This window comes from Macaca nemestrina, chromosome 8 (assembly GCF_043159975.1).
Source record: "Macaca nemestrina isolate mMacNem1 chromosome 8, mMacNem.hap1, whole genome shotgun sequence".
Classification (NCBI taxonomy): domain Eukaryota; kingdom Metazoa; phylum Chordata; class Mammalia; order Primates; family Cercopithecidae; genus Macaca; species Macaca nemestrina.
The window spans coordinates 33,051,159-33,070,438 of record NC_092132.1 but is presented as its reverse complement, the minus strand read 5'-3'; the positions used below and the strand labels follow the sequence as shown (position 1 = coordinate 33,070,438).

Sequence of the window (19,280 nt, the reverse complement as noted above, 5' to 3'; positions counted from 1 at the left end):
GGCTGGAGTGCAATGGCATGATCTCAGCTCACTGCAACCTCCACCTCCTGGGTTCAAGGGATTCTCTTGCCTCAGCCTCCTAAGTAGTTGGGATTACAAGTGTATGTCAGTATGCCTGGCTAATTTTTTTTTTTTTAGTAGAGATGGGGTTTCACCACGTTGGCCAGGTTCGTCTGGACCTCCTGACCTGAGGTGATTCATCTCCCTTGGCCTCCCAAAGTACTGGGATTACAGGTGTGAGCCACCACACCCAGCCAGGCATTCACCTTATAGTCCTGATTTGGCTCCTTTTGACTTCCTTTTATTTTGTCGTCTTAAAAAACTCTTTACAGGGCACCCATTTTTCTTAATAATGTAAAAAGATGGCATTGACATGGTTAAATTCCCAGGACCCTCCTTAGAGATGGGCAAAATGGTTGGTATCATTGCTTACAAAAGTGTCTTGAATTTGAGAGAGCTTTGTTGAGAAATAGAGTTCATATTTTTAAATTTACATTTTAATTCCATTTTAATTCTTTTTTCTATATAAATTCTACTTTTCTATACTTTCATTTTTCTATAAACCTTTTGTAGTCCCTTCATATTTATTACCTTGCTTTGTACGTCTGTAACTTAGAAAAACTCCACCAATTCAATTTATTTGTGGAATATCTATAACCTCCAAAAGAAAATAGTTTGAGCAGCATGACTATAAATATTTAAAATATATGTATACAATAAATGTGCTATCATATTACAATTTTTTTCTTACTTTACAAGTAGCACCATATCCACCTTCCATACAAGTTTCACTCTTTGAAGATCTTTGAAGAATGCATTTATATTGTCAGTATCATTATCATTAGAAATTAGAAAATACTTTTGGTTCCTAGATTCCACTGAAACACATGAGACCCAATTACTACAGTTAAATAAAAGCACTTATGCTGACCTTGATATAATTAAGTCAACACCTAGATGCTGAAAACAAAAAAGTCTAGGGAGTTGAAAGGTCAGCTCTCCAATTAATTAAAGCAAAACTGTTATCATGTAAGAAGTGATATTATCTAAAGTGAAAAACAAAATAGAAGACCAGAAACCTGAGAATCATCCTCTACTCTTTTTCCCTCTCATCTCCAATATCTAATTGGCCATAAAGCTTTTCAATTATATCTTATTAATATCTCTTGTATCTGCTGCCATTTCATCTACACAACCACAACTACTGCCTTCAGAGTTTCCCTTGTGAACCAATGCAACAGCCTCCTCTTAAATTTATTTCCTTGGGCTTATTCTCACCATGTAATGCATAATTCACTTTCCAAAATAAAAAGGCCTCTCTAAATTTCAAAACTTACGTTACTCTAAAAATTCAAGTCCTTCAATGAGGCTACTATTTCTCCAAGAAAAAAGCCTATGCCACATTTTAAATCTATACCATTTGACTACTCCAGCTATGTGGGTATATCTCATCAGCTATAAAGGGTAGCATTTATTAAGGGTTTACTAAGTACCTGGTATTGCAATAAGCACTTTATTTATTTAATTATAAAGCAATCTTTCAAATTAGAACTATGCATTATGGGTGAGATAACTTGGTTTTTAGGGAATCTCAAAAATTTTCTGAGTGTCACATGGCCATCAAATGGCAGTGCCAAGACAGAAACCTGAGTCTGACTCCAGAGTAAATGCTCTTATATCTATCTGCATTCCAGGAGGTCCCTTCAAATGCCAAGCCATTTTCATATCTATCTTTAAATTCCTATTTGCCAGAATGAATTATTTTGAATTTTGATGAGGTTTTCCCTGACTCTACCACCAGTAACCCCTAATACATATGATCTCCACCTTATTTGTTCATCATCTAAATTTTACAAGAACTTTTCATACTTTGGTCATTGTGAGAGTCACCTTGGGACCTTGGTAAAAATGCAAATACTTGAATGAATCTCAGATAAACTGACTTGACATTTTGGGTTGGTAGCCTCATCATCTGGAGTTTCAAAAGACTTCAAGATGATTGCAATGCACAATTATCTGAGAAGTATTGACTTACATAAACATATTAATAGTGCTTACACCATTTTGCAGCTACTATATTTGTTTGCATGTCCTTACTATTAATTAGTCTAAAAATATTTTAGGGCTGGCTGTAACACAAATTTGCAGCACCTACACCTAGAAAATGTACCTTGCATTTAATGGGTACTCAATAAATACTTGATGAATAAATGAATGGGTTTGTTCTTACATTTGAAAAGCAACATGAAGATGAAAAATAATGGGAGGAGGTTATAAGTAGGGATATAATACAGGGGTTAGGACTGATTGCTTTGGAATAAAATTATCTGAGGTGTACTCTACTACTTACTAACTTAAAAGTACCTAAGCGCTGAGATTATTCTCTATAGTTTTCCATTTGTAAAATAGGGTTAAAAATGTATCTGCCTCATGTTATTTTAAAAATTAAATAAAAATACAACAATAAAACATTTAGCAATGTGCTTGACATATACTGAGTACTTGAAAATGTTAGATTTTTAAACATATAATGATAATAACATAATGTTGTATAACCATTATTATAATTATAATAATGACAATGGAGATATTATTAGCTAGTATTAAAGAATCTAAGCAATCATTCAAATGCTTACAGTTCATAATACTCTGGTACGAATGGCTATTTACAATGTGGGTCTACCACACTTTAAAAGTAGTCATAGACAAGCCAATGTGCGCCTCAAATATTGGTACTTATCATATTATTAAATAGTCTTCTTTGCTTTTATTATTTTAAAAGGAAAAACATATTAAAGCATTTAACTCAGCTATATAGAAAACTTTACTTAAAATTTTAAACTTTTAGATTTGTTTAATGCTTGAAAAGAAGAAAAAATTTACAAAAACAAACAAAAGTAAGATTTTTCTTCCTCTAAAAAGTATAATTTTTGAAATTCAGTTCTCCTTCGTTAATAAGCAATTAACAAAAGAACATAATAGAAACTAGCACATTTGGTGCAACTAGCTTGTTAGAAGTCAGGTATTTGGTAACTATCAATAATAGACTGGATAAAGAAAATGTAGTACATATATACCATGGAATACCATGTAGCCACAAAAAAGAATGAGTTCCTGTCTTTTGCAGGGGCATGGATTAAGCTGGAAACCATAATCCTCAGCAAACTAACACAGGTACAGAAAACAAAGCACCACATATTCTCACTCATGAGTTGGAGCTGAACAATGAGAACACATGGACACAGGGAGGGGAACATCACACACCAGGGCCTGTTGGGAGTCAAGGTGCAAGGGGAGGGAAAGCATTAAGATAAATACCTAATGCATGTGGGACTTAAAACCAAGATTACGGGTTGATAGGTGCAGCAAACCACCATAGCACGTGTATACCTGTGTAACAACCCTGCGCATGTATCCCAGAACTTAAAGTAAAAGAAAAACTAAAAAATAAATAAAAATCAAATAAATAGATGACAGTTTGCTGTTGGGAGGAGGAGGAAGAAGAAGAAGAAGAAGAAGAAGAAGAAGAAGAAGAAGAAGAAGAAGAAGAAGAAGAAGAAGAAGAAGAAGAAGAAGAAGAAGAAGAAGAAGAAGAAGAAGAAGAAGAAGAAGAAGAAGAAGAAGGAGAAGGAGAAGAAGAAGAAGAAGGGGAAGAAGAAGAAGAAGGAGAAGAAGAAGAAGAGGAAGAAGGAGGGGAGGAGGAGGGAGGAGGAGAAGAAGAAGGAGAAGAAGGAGAAGAAGAAGGAGGAGGAGGAGGAGAGAGGAGGGAGGAGGGAGGAGGGGAAGAAGAAGAAAAGGGAGAAGAAGAAAAAGAAGAAGAAGAAGAAGAAGAAGAAGAAGAAGAAGAAGAAGAAGAAGAAGAAGAAGAAGAAGAAGAAGAAGAAGTCGTCAGGTATTTGTGTACTGAGTGATAATAGCCAAGGCATAGTCCATAGTCATACAAAGTGATCATCTTGCTCAGAAAAACATAATCATTGTTTTGTTTTGTTTTTCAGTTTTCCAGCAAATATTCATTGAGGACATAAAACCAGCAACACATTATCTTGTGTCTTATTGGAAATAAATAATGCGCAACACACTACCCAAAAGTAGTTTAATATTCATGCAGAGAGATAATTCAAGAATGCTAATTACAATTGTTACTTAAGCATTAGAACTGCAGAACATGGTAATACCTTGTAAATCAGAGCATGTCATTCCTCTGTTCAAATCTCCCTAATGATTTCCATTTCAACTAGAGCAAAAATAAAGTCCTTACAATGGCTTGTAAGTCCCACTTACTTTTCATCTCTCATTTAATTTCCTGCTACCTCACTTTTTCGTTCTTCATACTTCTGTTTTGTGATATTTGCTCTAGCTGTACCCTAAAACAATATCTTTACTTACCAGCAAGGCTTATTCCTGCACCACCTTCAACTGCTTGCTCAGTTGTCACCTTCTCCATAAGGTCTGCCCTGACCGCCATAGCATCCCTCTTTTTATCCCTAGCACTCCTGATTCCTCAACTCTCCATCTATTTTTTTCAATGACACATCATTTTCTAAAATGCTATATAGATTACTCCTTTATTATATTCTCACTTTTTATCTGTCTTCACCTGATAGACTGTAAACCCCAAGGGGGGAAAAGTATATTGCCTCTTTTGTTCACTAATACGAACAATGGCTGACACACAGAATTCAGTAAATACTTGTTGAATGAATGAAGATATAGGCATTGAGACAGGTAAAAAGGAAATGATACCAGAATTCAGAGAAGAAGAGACCACTTCTGAGCTGGGTTGATTTGATCAGTGAAGTTAAAATTTAGGGTAGAAAAGGAGGAAGGATGGAGAAGATGCTCAGAAAACATGCAGCTGCCCAGATTTCCCCCGGCCTCCTACTGGGGATCTCACTGCTGTTCTCCAGCCCATGGGAGGAAGTGGGTAGAGGTGAGGGCCTAGCCCACATGGATATGGGGCATACGCTGCTGGGCAGAGAAGTGGCTGCACATGTACTGCTCCTCTGAAACAAGACTCCTTGCTGGTCTCCTTCTCTTTTTCTCCTTAAAATATTGTTAGAATGCAGAGGTCATTGATTTCTTTTGAAACAATTCCCATACAGGATACAAAATCTCAAACAGCTCCTCAGCCCATGGCAATACTTGTGTGCAGGTGTTTCATAAGAAGCAGCACATAAGGTGCTGAGATCCAATGAGCATGGGGGAGTGGCACAAGGAGCTTGTGGCACCAAGCACTGTGGCATCCCCTACACTCCAGGAATTACACTCCCTCCTAAATGTCTCCCCCAGCCCCTTGCTAACCTGACTTCCAGTCCCCAGTCTTAAGTAAAATAGGAATTATCTTTTCTCTCTTATATCTGTGATGTGTAAGATAAAAACAAATGACAAAGACTGGGCACGGTGGCTCATACCTGTAATCCCAGGACTTTGGGAGGCAGAGGAGGGCGTATTACGAGGTCAGGAGTTCGAGACCAACTGGACAAACATGGTGAAACCCTGTCTCTACTATAAATACAAAAATTAGCTGGGCATGGTGGTGCACACTTGTAATCCCAGCTACTAGGAGGTTGAAGCAGGAGATTCACTTGAACCTGGGAGGTGGAGGTTGCAGTGAGCTGAGATCACGTGCCATTGCACTCCAGCCTGGGCGACAGAGTGAGACTCCATCTCATAAATAAATAAATAAATAAATACACACACTCACAAATGACAGTCCCAAAGACAGAAATTAATCTGCAATGAACAAGGTGGAAGAAAGGAAGAATGAGGACTACCTGATAACAACATACAAAAACAAACACAGGCTAAAACAAAAAACAAGAACACTGATGGAGTTGAATAAAAGGTTCACAAATAAAAATAATCCATACACACACACGCACACACACAATTCAGAGTAGAACATAAGAGTTAAGAGTCTTATAGCGAGAAAAAAAAAAGAGAAGTAGAGCATGTCAAGTGGAGGAAATGAATTGTGAAAGGAGTAGAGAGAGGAAAGGTATGTTACATCTAAAAACAAATGCTTAATTTGATTAAGTGGGGGAATATTACAAAATTCATGCGTGAAAAATGAAGCATTAAGAAATCAGTGTTGGAATAAGAGGCTAAAGAATGTTGCCTTTATTTAGTAGATAGGAAGGTAATGATATGAAATGATCAAATATCTAGAAATATTATTAAGACCAAGGTGTAGAAAGGGTTGAGTGGAAGGAACAATAGGTTTGTCTGATATAAATGATAATAGTGATAACAAATATTAAAGATCAGGCATTCTAAAGTTAAAATGCCATTATCTCAGGTTCAAGAAGGAAACGATCACTAAATGATTAAAAAATCAGCCTATCTGGCCAGGCGCGTTGGCTCATGCCTGTAATCTTAGCACTTTGGGAGGCCATAGTGGGTGGATTGCCTGAGTACAGGAGTTCAAGACCAGCCTGGTCAACACGGTGAAACCCCGTCTCTAGTAAAATATAAAAAATTAGTCAGGCATGGCAGCATGACATGTAGTCCCAGCTACTCGGGAGGCTGAGGCAGGAGAACTGCTTGACCCTGAGAGGTGGAGGTTGTAGTGAGCTGAGATAGTGCCATTGCACTCCAGCCTGGGCAACAGAGTGAGACTATGTCTCCAAAAATAAAAAAATAAATAAATAAGATAAATAAATAAATAAAAATAAATCAGCCTATCCGCCAGCATTTACCTTTTAAGTAAATTAAAAGCAGGGCATATCTGTGTAGTAACTCTGCCACCAGAAAATATATATATATATACACACAAATATATATATATATATACACACACTCACACACACACACACACACACACTATATATATATATATATATATATTTTTTTTTTTTTTTTTTTTTTTTTTTCTGAAAACCTCATGAGTAGAAAAATCAGATGGAGAAAACACTCACTTGCTGGGAAGAATCTCAGCCAAATTTCCATTTACTAAGAAAGAACACCTGCCATGTTTCCTGAAACCTTCACTATTTAAAATACTCCTTTAGGAATATAGTAAGAGTCTACTTTCTTGGATGAAAAATATAAACACTATCCTTTTTTTATAGAAAACCTTAAAGTGTTCTACATCTGTTCCTGGTATTCATAGTGTGATTATAGACTGTGATTTCCCCATTGTGATTCTTCCCTTATGTTACCCAGTGGGCAGAACTTTTATCTTAGAGACTGTCACAAATGAAATACCCAAAGATGTGCAGTGACATAGGTGTCTCCTTCATAGAAAAAAGTTAATATACCTACCCTGTTTACACACACACACCACTCACACCCAATGTCATTTTTACCCAGTACCCAGTTGTTTAAGTATTTTGCTTATATCAAGTATCTAAAATTAGGTATTTAAAAAAAAAATTTAGTCCTTATTTACATGCATTAAAAAACACAGTTTTCTCTTTCAGAGGCTGTATATCTCAGCCAGTATTTTGAGATGCCTCTAAATACACAGGGAGTTCTTCAAAATTTCTGTATCTAGTTATCGAAATCTGCCTTCACAAATGAACAGATTCTTGAATTATCACAAAATAGATGTTTCTCCACTAAGAGAAGGCTACCTTTTTTGAAACTTGACAGAAATTAAGATGCTCTTTCCATAAGCAAAATACATTATTTTGGTGAAAAAAAAAAACATGGTGCTTGGGTAGAGGGCACTGTATTCTCTGGAGTTTCTGGGAATAATAGTCTCCAGTGTGCAACTGAGTGAACAGTCAGTCTTTCTGGTTGCCAGACTGGATATTGTTCTAAACCACAGCTGCTCTATGTAGCACTTCATCCACCAAATACATTTTATCTGTTATTCAATCTGTTCTTAACAATGCAGTCAAAAATGCTGCCATGGCTTGTTTTATACGTTTGTCCTTAAAGACCAGAGCAGAATTTATTAGTCTTTTTAGTACTGTAAAGTAATACTTAGTCTTTAAATTTTCTTGTTCAATCTTCCACCATTCTCCTGAATTTAAACTCAGTACTTAGCAAATATTATGTTAATGTCCTTCCTGATTAGACAACAGAATTGCAAACAAGAAACATACTCTAAAATTTTAAAAATTAATTGAAAGAATGTTAGTTGTCCTTTGGCACTGATTTCCCCACTGTCAACTAAATGTATCTTTTTCTCACCTGTCTTTATCAGTCCCTCTCCCCTATTACCTCTCTTTTTCCATATTCTGTAACTCTCTTTTTCACATCTATTTCTCTGTATCCTTTCAGTTTTCTATTATAATTATAATTTTAATTTAGGGTCACTGACTTTGTGTAAAAATAGCACATGCAACTGTAGTATTTTTATGTGACCAATGTAGTCAAGTATACCATTAGTAAGGTATTTATTAAATTTCTTCAAAAAAGAAAGATCTTTGTCTACATGGAGAGTTAACTTCTGCTAAATTATGATTTGATAAAATTATTTTTCTATACCTTTAAAGGCTTTTTGTAGTGCTATTTTAAATTATATTTACTTTAATTCAGGAAGTTTTCAAATAATAATGATCCAATTAAAAGGAAGCATTCAGCAAATGTTTTGATATCTTAGTTAAGGCCTATCAACACAATGCTTTAAAAAGTTGCTGACTATAATATCATCTTCTAATAGGTTGCCACTTTGTGGTTTTTGAAAAATACAGTTAACACATTTCATAGATTGCATAAATATCCTGCTCTATGTTTTGTTTGCATATTTTTCTCTTAGGTGAAGAATCTGGATAGCTAATGACTCTTAAGAAGTATCTAGGGATCATCTTGAACCCAAAGCATCGCTTTACGAACATTTAAATTACGTGAATTCAAACTAATAGATTAAACACCATTCACTTTGAATAGCCTCTGGACTATTAGGAGAGTTGGTAGTGTTATTATTTAAAGCAACTGCACATAAAATATACCAACGCATCATTTGTTCTTATGCTCATTCATTACCAATAGTAAATTCTCACATTTTTTAGTTTGATTCAGATAATTAATTTAGAGGACAGTGGCTTTCTTTGCTCATTTTATAGAAATAACAAGTTGTAATTTAATTGGGTAAACAGTCACAAATACAGTACAGGGAAAAACATATACCATGTAATAAAGTTTTCACTCAATTAGAAAAGAGATTTGTCTCATTCATCTCCCAATTTCCCTACAGTTCTAAGCAGAATGCACTTCACATAAGCACTCAATGTTACTTTCTAAATTAAAGATCATGATTTAAAATGCTTAAATTATAACTAGTATGTCTTTCCTGTCAAAGATGTTGGTTTCCAAGACCTAAAATTGTGAGATTTAATGTGAGTAGTTATTGATTTCCCTTAGGAAGAGCAGTCAAACTTGTAATTCTCTGTTCTAAAAGGCAAGACACAATGTACTATTAGCATCTATTATGTGTTAATTAGGATATAGCTCAATTTATCTCATTTATTAAAAATAAGAATTTCTAACCAAAAGAACAGTTTAAAAAATATTATATATAGCTATATCATCTTGTTAAATATTAGTGATCATATATTATACAAATAAAGGATTTTTGCATTCAGCAATATATTTTAGAAATGCAAAAGTTGTCCACAAGAGACTTTTTAAAGTTTCTTCAATTTACTTGTGGTTTACAATAATTTAATGGTCTGCATCATGAAGAACTATCAAAACATATCCTGTTTTTGACCTGCGGCACCTATAACAAAGTCACATTTCTCATTATGACGTCTTACACCTTTCAGGAGTAGTCTTGCCTATATAAGCAGCCTTAGTTACTGCCACTGCATCATATCTTATGTACCATTCCTACTGAAATAGTTTGAATTTTTCCTAATGCGGCATATTTAATAGCTGTCTGAATGTGAGATTTCCTCTGCTGAATCTATCCACTCCTTGCTTAACTGTAAAACTCCTTATTTTTTAAGACTCACCCCAAGTGTCACCTCCTGTTTGAAGTATTCCCTGAATTTCCTAAATGGAGATGGTTATTTATTGTTTTTGGGTGATCTACCACAAATATATCTATTACTGTATTCAAAGCACTGTAATATTGCTTTATCTTTGTGAATCTTCTACAAGACTCTTCAAAGAAAGATACTGTGACATGTCTATCTTCACATTTTTTATGTCGAGCATAATGCCTGACATATGGTAGGTGTTCAAAATATTTGTTGGCTGAATAAAGAATGAATGAATAAATTTTGTTTTATGGATTTGTCATGTATTTGCATTACAGTGATACATTTATTGTATCTGAAGTTAGCAATAACTGAAAAGTAAACTTCATTATAAAACCAAAAACATGTAAAAAATCATTTAAATATTATTTACTTAGCACATGCTTATCAATTGCAGCTGCTGTTCCCTCCCACTGAGAGTTTCATGTCTATCAAAACTTCAATTTAGGTAATGGTGTTACAGTGTGGAACTAAGTGGCCTGAATGAGATGATGTTGAAAGATTTTGTCTTCTTTGCATTTTAAGTAGAGAGTAAGAAAACCCATAGTTACCCAAACACTCACCTAATTACATTTGTGATGATTTTATGTATGAAATGACACATTGCTTCATATATGTGTTTAATAGGGGAACTAATCTATTTTTATGATGGAAAGTTTTGCAGGAATTTGGGAGATGAATGTACATTTTCTATGTCAGGAGTAGTCACTTTCATTCCAATTTTAAAATCTCTACAGGATCTAGTTCCTTTTTCACAATTTAAAAATACTTATAATTAAAAAGTAGTCATTGCAATTGGTGCCACAGATATTAAAAGAGTAAGAGACTGCTATGAACAATTACACACCAAAAATTAGAATAACTCAGAAAAATGAAAAAAAAATTCCTAGAAGTATAAAAGTTACCAAGACTAAATTTTAAGGAAACAGAAAATCTACATGAACCGGTAACTAGTAAAAGGATTGAATCAGTTAAAAAAGTCCTCCCAACAAAGAAAGGCACAGCACCAGATGGCTACACTGGTGAATTCTACCTTACACTTAAAAAATTAACATCAATCCTTCTCAAATTCTTCAAAAAAAATTGAAGAGGGGAAAATATGTCCAAACTTTTTTATTGCAGTCAGCCCTGCCCTAATAGCAAAGCCAAAGACACCACAAGAAAAGAAAACTATAGTCCAATATCCCTTCTGAACATGGATGCAAAAATCCTCAACAACATGATAGTAAGCCAAATCTAGCAGCATGTTAAAAAAAAAAAAAAAAATCATATACCGCGACCAAGAGGAATTTATTCCTGGAATGTAACAATGGTCAAATGTACACAAATCAATAAACGTAATATATCACATTAACAGAGTGAAGAATACAAGTCACATGATTGTATCAATGAATGCAAAAGAAAAGTACTTAAATGTATTTGACACCATTTCATTATTAAAAACTCTCAAAAAAAACTAGGTGTATAAGAAATTTACCTCAACATAATAAAGACCACATATGAAAAGCCCATAACTAACATCATACTCAATGGTAAAAAACAAAAAGCTTTTTCTTTATAATCAGGAAGAAGGTAAGGATATTCTCTCCACTTCTAATCAAAATACTACCGGAAGTCCTAGACAGAGGAATTAGGCAAGAAATAGAAATAAAAGGCATCCAAGTCAAAAAGGAATAATTAAAATTGTCCCTGTCTGCAGATGATAAAATCCTAAATGCGGAACAACATAAAGACTCCATGGACCACACTGAGATGTCATCTTGTCCCAGGTAAAGTGGATATTATCAAGCAACCAAAAAAAAAAAAAAAAAAAAAGGAGAAAAGGTAACTCTTATACATTCTTGGTGGGAATGTAAATTGGTCAAGGCATTATAAACAATAGTAGGGAGGTTTCGTTAAAAAATGGAAAATAGAACTATATAAGATCCAGCAATCCCACTGCTGGGTATATATCCAAAAGAAAGAAAATTGGTATATCAAAGGGATACCTGCACTCTCGTGTTTATTGCAGCAGTATTCACAATAGCCAATATATGGAATCAACCTGTGTACATCAGTGCATGAATGGGTAAGGAAAATATGGTATATATGACAATGGAGTACTATTCAGCCATAAAATTGAAATCCTGTTATTTGCAGCAACATGACTGGAACTAGAGGATGTTATGTTAAGTGAAATGAGCCAGGCATAAAAAATGGATATTGCATATTCTCACATATCACACATATGTGTAAGCTAAAAAAGTTGATCTCATGGAGGTAGAGAGTAGAATGATGGTTACCAGAGGCTGAAATGGATGACTTGGAAGGCAAGGAAGAAGAGAGATTGGTTAATGGGTTCAAAAATACAGTTAGAAAGAAAGAATAAATTCTGATGTTTGATAAGCAGGGTGACGAGTTAATGATAATTTATTGTATACTTTAAAATAATGAGAAGATTTGAAATGTTCCCAACATAAATAAATGATAAATGATTGAGGTTATGAATGATAATTCAATTACCCTGATTTGATCACTACACATTGTATACATGTACAAAAATATCACATGTATCCCAGAAATATGAATAATCATTATTTATCAGTAATATTGAGGAGACTCCATTAAAAAAAAAAAAAAAAAAAAACTGTTAGAACTAATAAGTGAATCCATGAAGTTGCAAGATACAAAATTAACATACAAAGAATCAGCTGCATTTCGAGACCAGCCTAATCAACATGGTGAAACTACGTCTGTACTGAAAATATAAATGAGCTGGGTGTGGTGTGGAGTGCCTGTAATCCCAGTTACTTGGGAGGCTGAGGCAAAAGAATCACTTGAACCCAGGAGGTGGAGGTTGCAGTGAGCCAGGATCATGCCATTCCATTCCAGCCGGGGCAACAAGAACGAAACTCCTTCTCAAAAAAAAAAAAAAAAAAAAAAAAAAAAAAAAGCTACAAAATGGCTATGAGAAAAATTACAGAAGACACACAAATAAATAGAAATACATCCCATTTTTATGGATTGGAATATTTAATAATTTAAAATGTCCATACTACACAAAACAACCTACAGATTCAATTTGATGCTTATCAAAATCTGTGACATGTTTTTCCACAAATAAAGTACTAACATGCATATGGAACCACAAAAGATCTTGAACAGCCAAAGAATTCTGGAGCAAGAAGAACAAAAGTGCTGGGGTCCTACTTCTTCATTATATATTACAAAGACAGAGTTACCAAAACAGCGTAGTACTGGATAAAAACAGATATACAGACCAGGAGGTGATGAACCTGGAGGACATTACACAGTAAAAGAAACCAATCACAGGAGGATAAATACTTCATGATTCCACTTCCATGGCAAATCTAAAATAGTCAGACCCAAAGAAGTGGAGTAGAATGGTGGTTGTCAGGGGATAGGGAAAGGGGGAAATGAAGAGCTGTGGTTCAATGGGTATAAAGTTTCAGTTATGCAAGATGAGTAAGTGCTAGAGATCTGTTGCATAATATTGGACTTACAGTTAATACAATATTGCACACTTAAACATTTGTTGAAAAGGTAGATTTCACATTAATTATTCTTACTCAATAACAAAAAAAAACTTGTAAATTCTTGTGAAATCATTAAAACTTTATCCATATAATTTTGTAATTGAATTGAAGTAATACTTCAAAATTTTAATAAGACAGTGTTTTATTTGAGAAAGTTGCTATAATATATACATACTCACAAAAATATTTTTTAATTAATATAAACTTGTTCTTAACCTTTTTGAATGGCACATGATATTATTTTTACCTGTGTATTCAAGATGAAATCCTGCAGCAGAAACACTGATGTCTGATTGAAAATTTAGATATAGATTATTAGACGTACTATTCAAAAGATGGGGTATTGTTGTTCCTGAAATGATATATGAGAAGGCAAGTCAATGGCCATAAAATAAGTACTATAATAAAATTAAGTAAGTTTACTAATCAGTCAATAGATTACCACTAAAAATATGCATTAATCAAGTTGTTTTTCAAAAAAAAAATAGTAGAAATATTTTTCTCACAATCCTCTTTCAATATACTGTTCCTATTTCCAAGAAGACAGACCACTTGAGATGGCTTTAGATTGCTTCCTAAAAATAGGTAGGAGCAAAAAGAGCTGGTGAAAGTTAAAGCTATATGTTTGACATGTTCACCGAAAAAAAAGTTGAATTTCATGTGGATTTCAGTATTCTGTGCATGAGCTGATAATAAACAATAAATACATATATATGTAAAGTTAATCTTGTTAGAAACACGAATGTTTGCAATGATCATGTTCAAAGAGGTTATTACTGTGTATTCTCTCTGTTTTCCAATATGTTTTTTGAAGACTGTGCTATACCAGAGGCTTCTGATTTTCAAAGTGATAACCAGTTTTAACTGCCTGTATGTCACCAGATTTGTGAACTAATAAAAAAGAAACACAAAATATGAATAGAACAGTTTGCAAACTAAAAAGGAATAAAAATAAACTTAATTTTGAACTTTGTACGTGATTTTTATAGTATAGTAACAACTTTGTATGAGTCAGATAATATAGTCATTGATTGACTTTTAATAATGAATTAAAGTTAGACAGCTAGATAGATTATTCTATACTAGGTCAAGTGCCTTAATGTTTCTTAAACTCTGACAGCAAAGCTGGTAGTCAGCTTTCAAAAAAATTCCAGTTATGAACTACTGTTACTCTTGTCTTTCAGCAAATGCATTATAATGATATTTTTCTGGACTTCTGAAGGAGACTTTTCAGGACTTCTGGTCTCTGAAGGAGACCAAAAATATAAATATATTTATATTTGAAAATATAAAGTATCTGCTTGAAACAATTATTTCTTGAGTTTGCTATTGAGCAAATAGTTTAAGATTTTTGACTCCAACTCTAGCAGTTTCAAATGGCAAGCATGAAAATAAGTAAGCGTTAATTCTACATTTTAAGACAAAGTTCAACAAGCATATGAGTTGAGATCATTAAAAACATTTCTTTGTAAGTAACTGGTTTCTTTACATTTGCTTTGCACAACTTTGTGGACCTCACTCCTGATGTCTTCTATGAAAGAACAGAAAAAATTTATTACAGAGCACACACTTGCTTTTTTTCTGACCATAGTGTGATAACGGCAACCGCTGAAGACAGGAATAAACAGAAACTTAAAAGGTCATTTCACCTGCCTTAAGTATCTTAGAAGATCTTACTGATTAAGAGCTCTAGTTCTGGAGTCACACCAGCTGGGTCCCAATCTCATTCTAACATTAGTTGTACAACCTCAGGCAACTTAATCTCTCTAAGCCTCCATTACCTACCAGGTTTGCTAGAAAGATCAAATAAGGAAATGCATGGCAAATGTCACACAGAACTAGCACTTAGTGATCAACAGGTGTTATTTATCACTTATATTATCATTATATTATTATTTTTAAAGTATTACAGATGGGTGTGGTGGCTCATGTAATAATCACGGGATTACAATCCCAGCTAATCAGGAGGCTGTAAGACAGGTGGATCTCTTGAGACCACAAGTTGGAAATCAGCCTGGGAAACACAGCAAGACCTCAGCTCTAAAAAAACAAAATAAAATAAAAATTAATTGAGGTTGTGGCATGTGACTGTAGTCCCAGCAACTCAGGAAGTTGAAGCAGATAGGTCACTTGAGCCCAAGAACTTAAGGCTGCAGTGAGCTATGATTGCATCACTGCACTCCAGCCTGGGCAATAGAGCCAGACCCTGTCTCTAAAAATGCACACACAAAAATTAATAATGATACTAATAAAGTATTACCCCCAACCTATTATAAATAAAAGTATACTAAAATTGTGTCAGATTTTTCTAAGACTTCTATCTAAATCTATATTGTTCATGCCTAAATCAAATCACTCCTGCTCCAGATATTTCTTTCTTTTCCTCATTGGTTCTGATAAATAATGGGTTCCACTACTCCATTTAAAAATCTCTTAAAAGCTTAGTCATTCAAATTTATTTCAGTATATCTGAATTGAATAAGCTAATCTGTTAGCTATGTTTATATTTCTAGAGTTTAAAAACTATAATAGTAAAAAATTAACACAGTAAAACTTTTTATTTCAACTTATATATGCAAAAGCTTTTAAATTATTGCATAAATTACCTTTTAAACCTCAATAAATCTGGCCGGGTATTGTGGCTCACACCTGTAATCTCAGCAGGTGTGATCACCTGCTCGCCAAGGCAGGTGGATTACCTGAAGGCAGAAGTTCAAGACCTGCCTGGCCAACATAGTGAAACCCCGTCTCTCCCCAAAAATATAAAACTTAGCTGGGTATGGTGATGCACGTCTGTAATCCCAGCTACTCTGGAGGCTGAGACAGGATAATCGCTCGGACCCAGGAGGCAGGGGTTGCAGTGAGCTGAGATCTCACCACTGCACTCCAGCCTGGGAGACAGAGCGAGACTACATCTCAAAAAATAACAACCTTAATAAATCTAACAGATTTTAAAAACAAGTCCACATCTTACATAAAAAATAAGACTTTTATTTTGTTTCTTTCTGGTCTTGTTACACATGTATATACTAATTTTATACAATTTTATTCATTTCATAGAAATAATTCTGTATTCTCTTTATTCTCACCTAACAGTACCTTGTAGCATTCACCTGGCTATTTTCATGACTTCGTAGCACACAATTCAAAGCACAGTGTAATTTTTAATTATTATTGCTCATCCTTTTAAGGAAAAGAGCATACATACTATTCCTGAACCCCAACTCAGCTGAAAATATTATCAGTAATATAAAAGCATCAATAAATAATTAGACAAATATATAAAGAATTAAAAATATAATAAGGTTTTAAATATCAATATTGATATCATCTTTAAATCTTTTAAACTTCAGTCCTTGTATCTTTGTGTATAGTTTGTAAAAAGCAAATTAAAACCACCAAGTAAGAGTTGTAGGTAGCTCTTTAATTTTGTTTATATTCTTAATTATACTTGTATTTTAATTAAGCTCAGCTCTCTTATTTACCTGAATAGCTTCCAAGTCTTGGAGCATTGTTGTCTCCCCCATCATAAAAGTCCAGAGAATCCCAATTATGTTCTGTGGCAAAGCTAACAACTTGTACCTGTGAAATAATAATTACAGGTAAGAATAGACATTTCTAACCAGATACACATAACTATAGTCCACCAATCTCCCTTGGAAAAGAGAGTTCAAATCCTGGACCACATAACTGTGGCCCCTCATAGAAGGTTTTTAACAGAACTGATTTTTTTCCATTATTGTACTGGCTTACACGAGCTGATTTTTACACAGAAAAGCCTTTGAAGCACCTACCAACGTTCACTATGGGTATAACCAGAGTAATGTCTGTCACTATCTCAGAACATTCTCTTTTCAAAAGCTTTGAGCTAATCTAATGACTCAGTGCCTGGAATCTCAATTCATTTTCAAAACAATTGGTTAATTTTTATGTATATGTCATTGATTTGAGTTTCCTAGTTTTCTTGTAGCTATTAGGAAAAACCAGATTTGTGGTCTACAAGTCTATAGGAGCTTATAATAAACCTTTTTAAAACCAAGTTTATTTCTGGATACTTTTAAATTATCCTTTCCTTGCATAAACTTTGCTCAATGTCTTCTCTTCCTTTATTTAAAAAAATTTAACATGCATAATTTTAACAAGTCTCAGTATGGATGAGAAAAAATGGCATTTTGTAATTAATTCAAATGCATGTTTAAAAATTTATTTTAATGAATAGAGTTATAGCAACTAATTCACAGTTGAAGGTCCTTAAAGTTGAGAAGGGAAATATTGGGGAGATTTAATTCTCTCCTATCTATTAAATTTTATTTAAAGAAAGAGGCATGTGTTACTTTATTGCACATCACTTGGCACAGCTTGAGTTTTTGCAAGAACCCACAGGACCCTCACAACTGTGGATACTATTTTGCTATTTCTTTATTAATTTTTTTGTAGTTTTAGAGGAAGGAAAGGAATAACTTTATTAAAAGTTTTTTTTTAAGCTAAAATCTGTTAAAAACGTAGGCACTGTACTCATTCACTAAATAATTACAACAATTTCACTCATTAAAAATTTATTATCTGCAAAATAGCCCATCATTATTCTTCCATACAAGTGAATATTGGTGCCTGTTTCCAGGGGTGAGTGCCACATGGCAATAGATACCCTGCCTGTAGGATTGGCATCAGGCCCAATGGCAATGTTCTAAGACAGGAAGAAGACCAGAAGTAAAGCTGTATAATTGTAATATAATTGCTACCTCCTTAAACAATTATAAATTCCCTCTTCATGTCTAAAATTTCCTTTCCTTCAGTTCAGGGGAAGAAAATACTGCATTCAGCTTTTTAAAAAATGTGAAGATTCACGCAGGAGTTGACATTTGAGCTAAGCTGAAGATATTGAGCTGAAGGAAATTATTGAGTGTCTAACAATGTAAAAGGAATCAAACCATGAGCTAGATTTAGTGGACCATGAGTAATCTTATTTAGCCACAGGGGAGGGTATTTACATAAGAAGAAATACACATGCAAAGTTAGAGAAATAATAAAAAGTTCAAAAGAGTAGAGCTTAGTAGCTAAATACAAGAGAACTTAGAATCAAAGAGCCTAGGTTTGCAACTTCCTGGCTCCTTCTCCTCATTGGCATGCCACTAAAGGAAAGTTGTTCATCTTTCTGTACTTCAGATTATTTAAATAAATTATTGTCATAAGGGTATCTAATACATAGATTCATTATAAAAATTAAATTAGTTAATTCGTATAAGGTGCCCAGCATGTAGTAACGACTCAATAAATCTTAGCTAAGAGGAAGATTAGGGGAGAAACTCAATAAAAAACTAAACACCAGCATAGTAACTATGCACTTCAAGACACAGTGACACCTTCAGTTTTCCAATGAAGGTTTCAGAAGTCGGAGGAAGAACATAATTAGGACTGTGCTCTAGGTACAGCACTGCATTGGGTGAAGAAAGCAAAAGTGAAAAGACAATTTCAATATCTATTTCAGTAATATTTCAATATGTATTGCAGTAAAAAACAATGAGAGACTGAAGTGTATTGGAGGCAAGTTTAGTAAAAATGGGAATCCAGATATTACACGTGTTGCTGTAGAGAAAGTTATTAAATTTTGTGTGATTCGAATAGGGGAGGAAGTGAAAGGAAAATTTTGAGAAAAATTTATTTTCTTTTCTGAATTATTGAGAGTAGTGGGGTAACAAGAGCAAAAATGTAGACATCTCCAGGAAAATCTATTACCTAGGAGGGAGAAAGAAAGTCAGTTTACTTCTGGATACATATGTCTAGTGTATATAGCTGAATAATGCCTTCTGAA

The 19,280-nt window shown here is 34.0% G+C and overlaps 1 protein-coding gene across 6 annotated transcripts in view; it reads right to left on the bottom strand.

The window, feature by feature from the left end:
* The window catches only part of LOC105475960 (CUB and Sushi multiple domains 3), a 1,218,758-nt gene that overhangs the window by 134,418 nt on the left and 1,065,060 nt on the right, over positions 1-19,280 (bottom strand). For all 6 annotated transcript variants that reach the window (XM_011731490.2, XM_071067898.1, XM_071067897.1 and 3 more), the window contains 2 exons: positions 16,954-17,050; positions 13,716-13,820 (listed from right to left, as the gene is read on the bottom strand). In XM_011731490.2, coding sequence (XP_011729792.2) covers positions 13,716-13,820; positions 16,954-17,050 — 202 coding nt within the window. The remainder of the gene's footprint in view (positions 1-13,715; positions 13,821-16,953; positions 17,051-19,280) is intronic.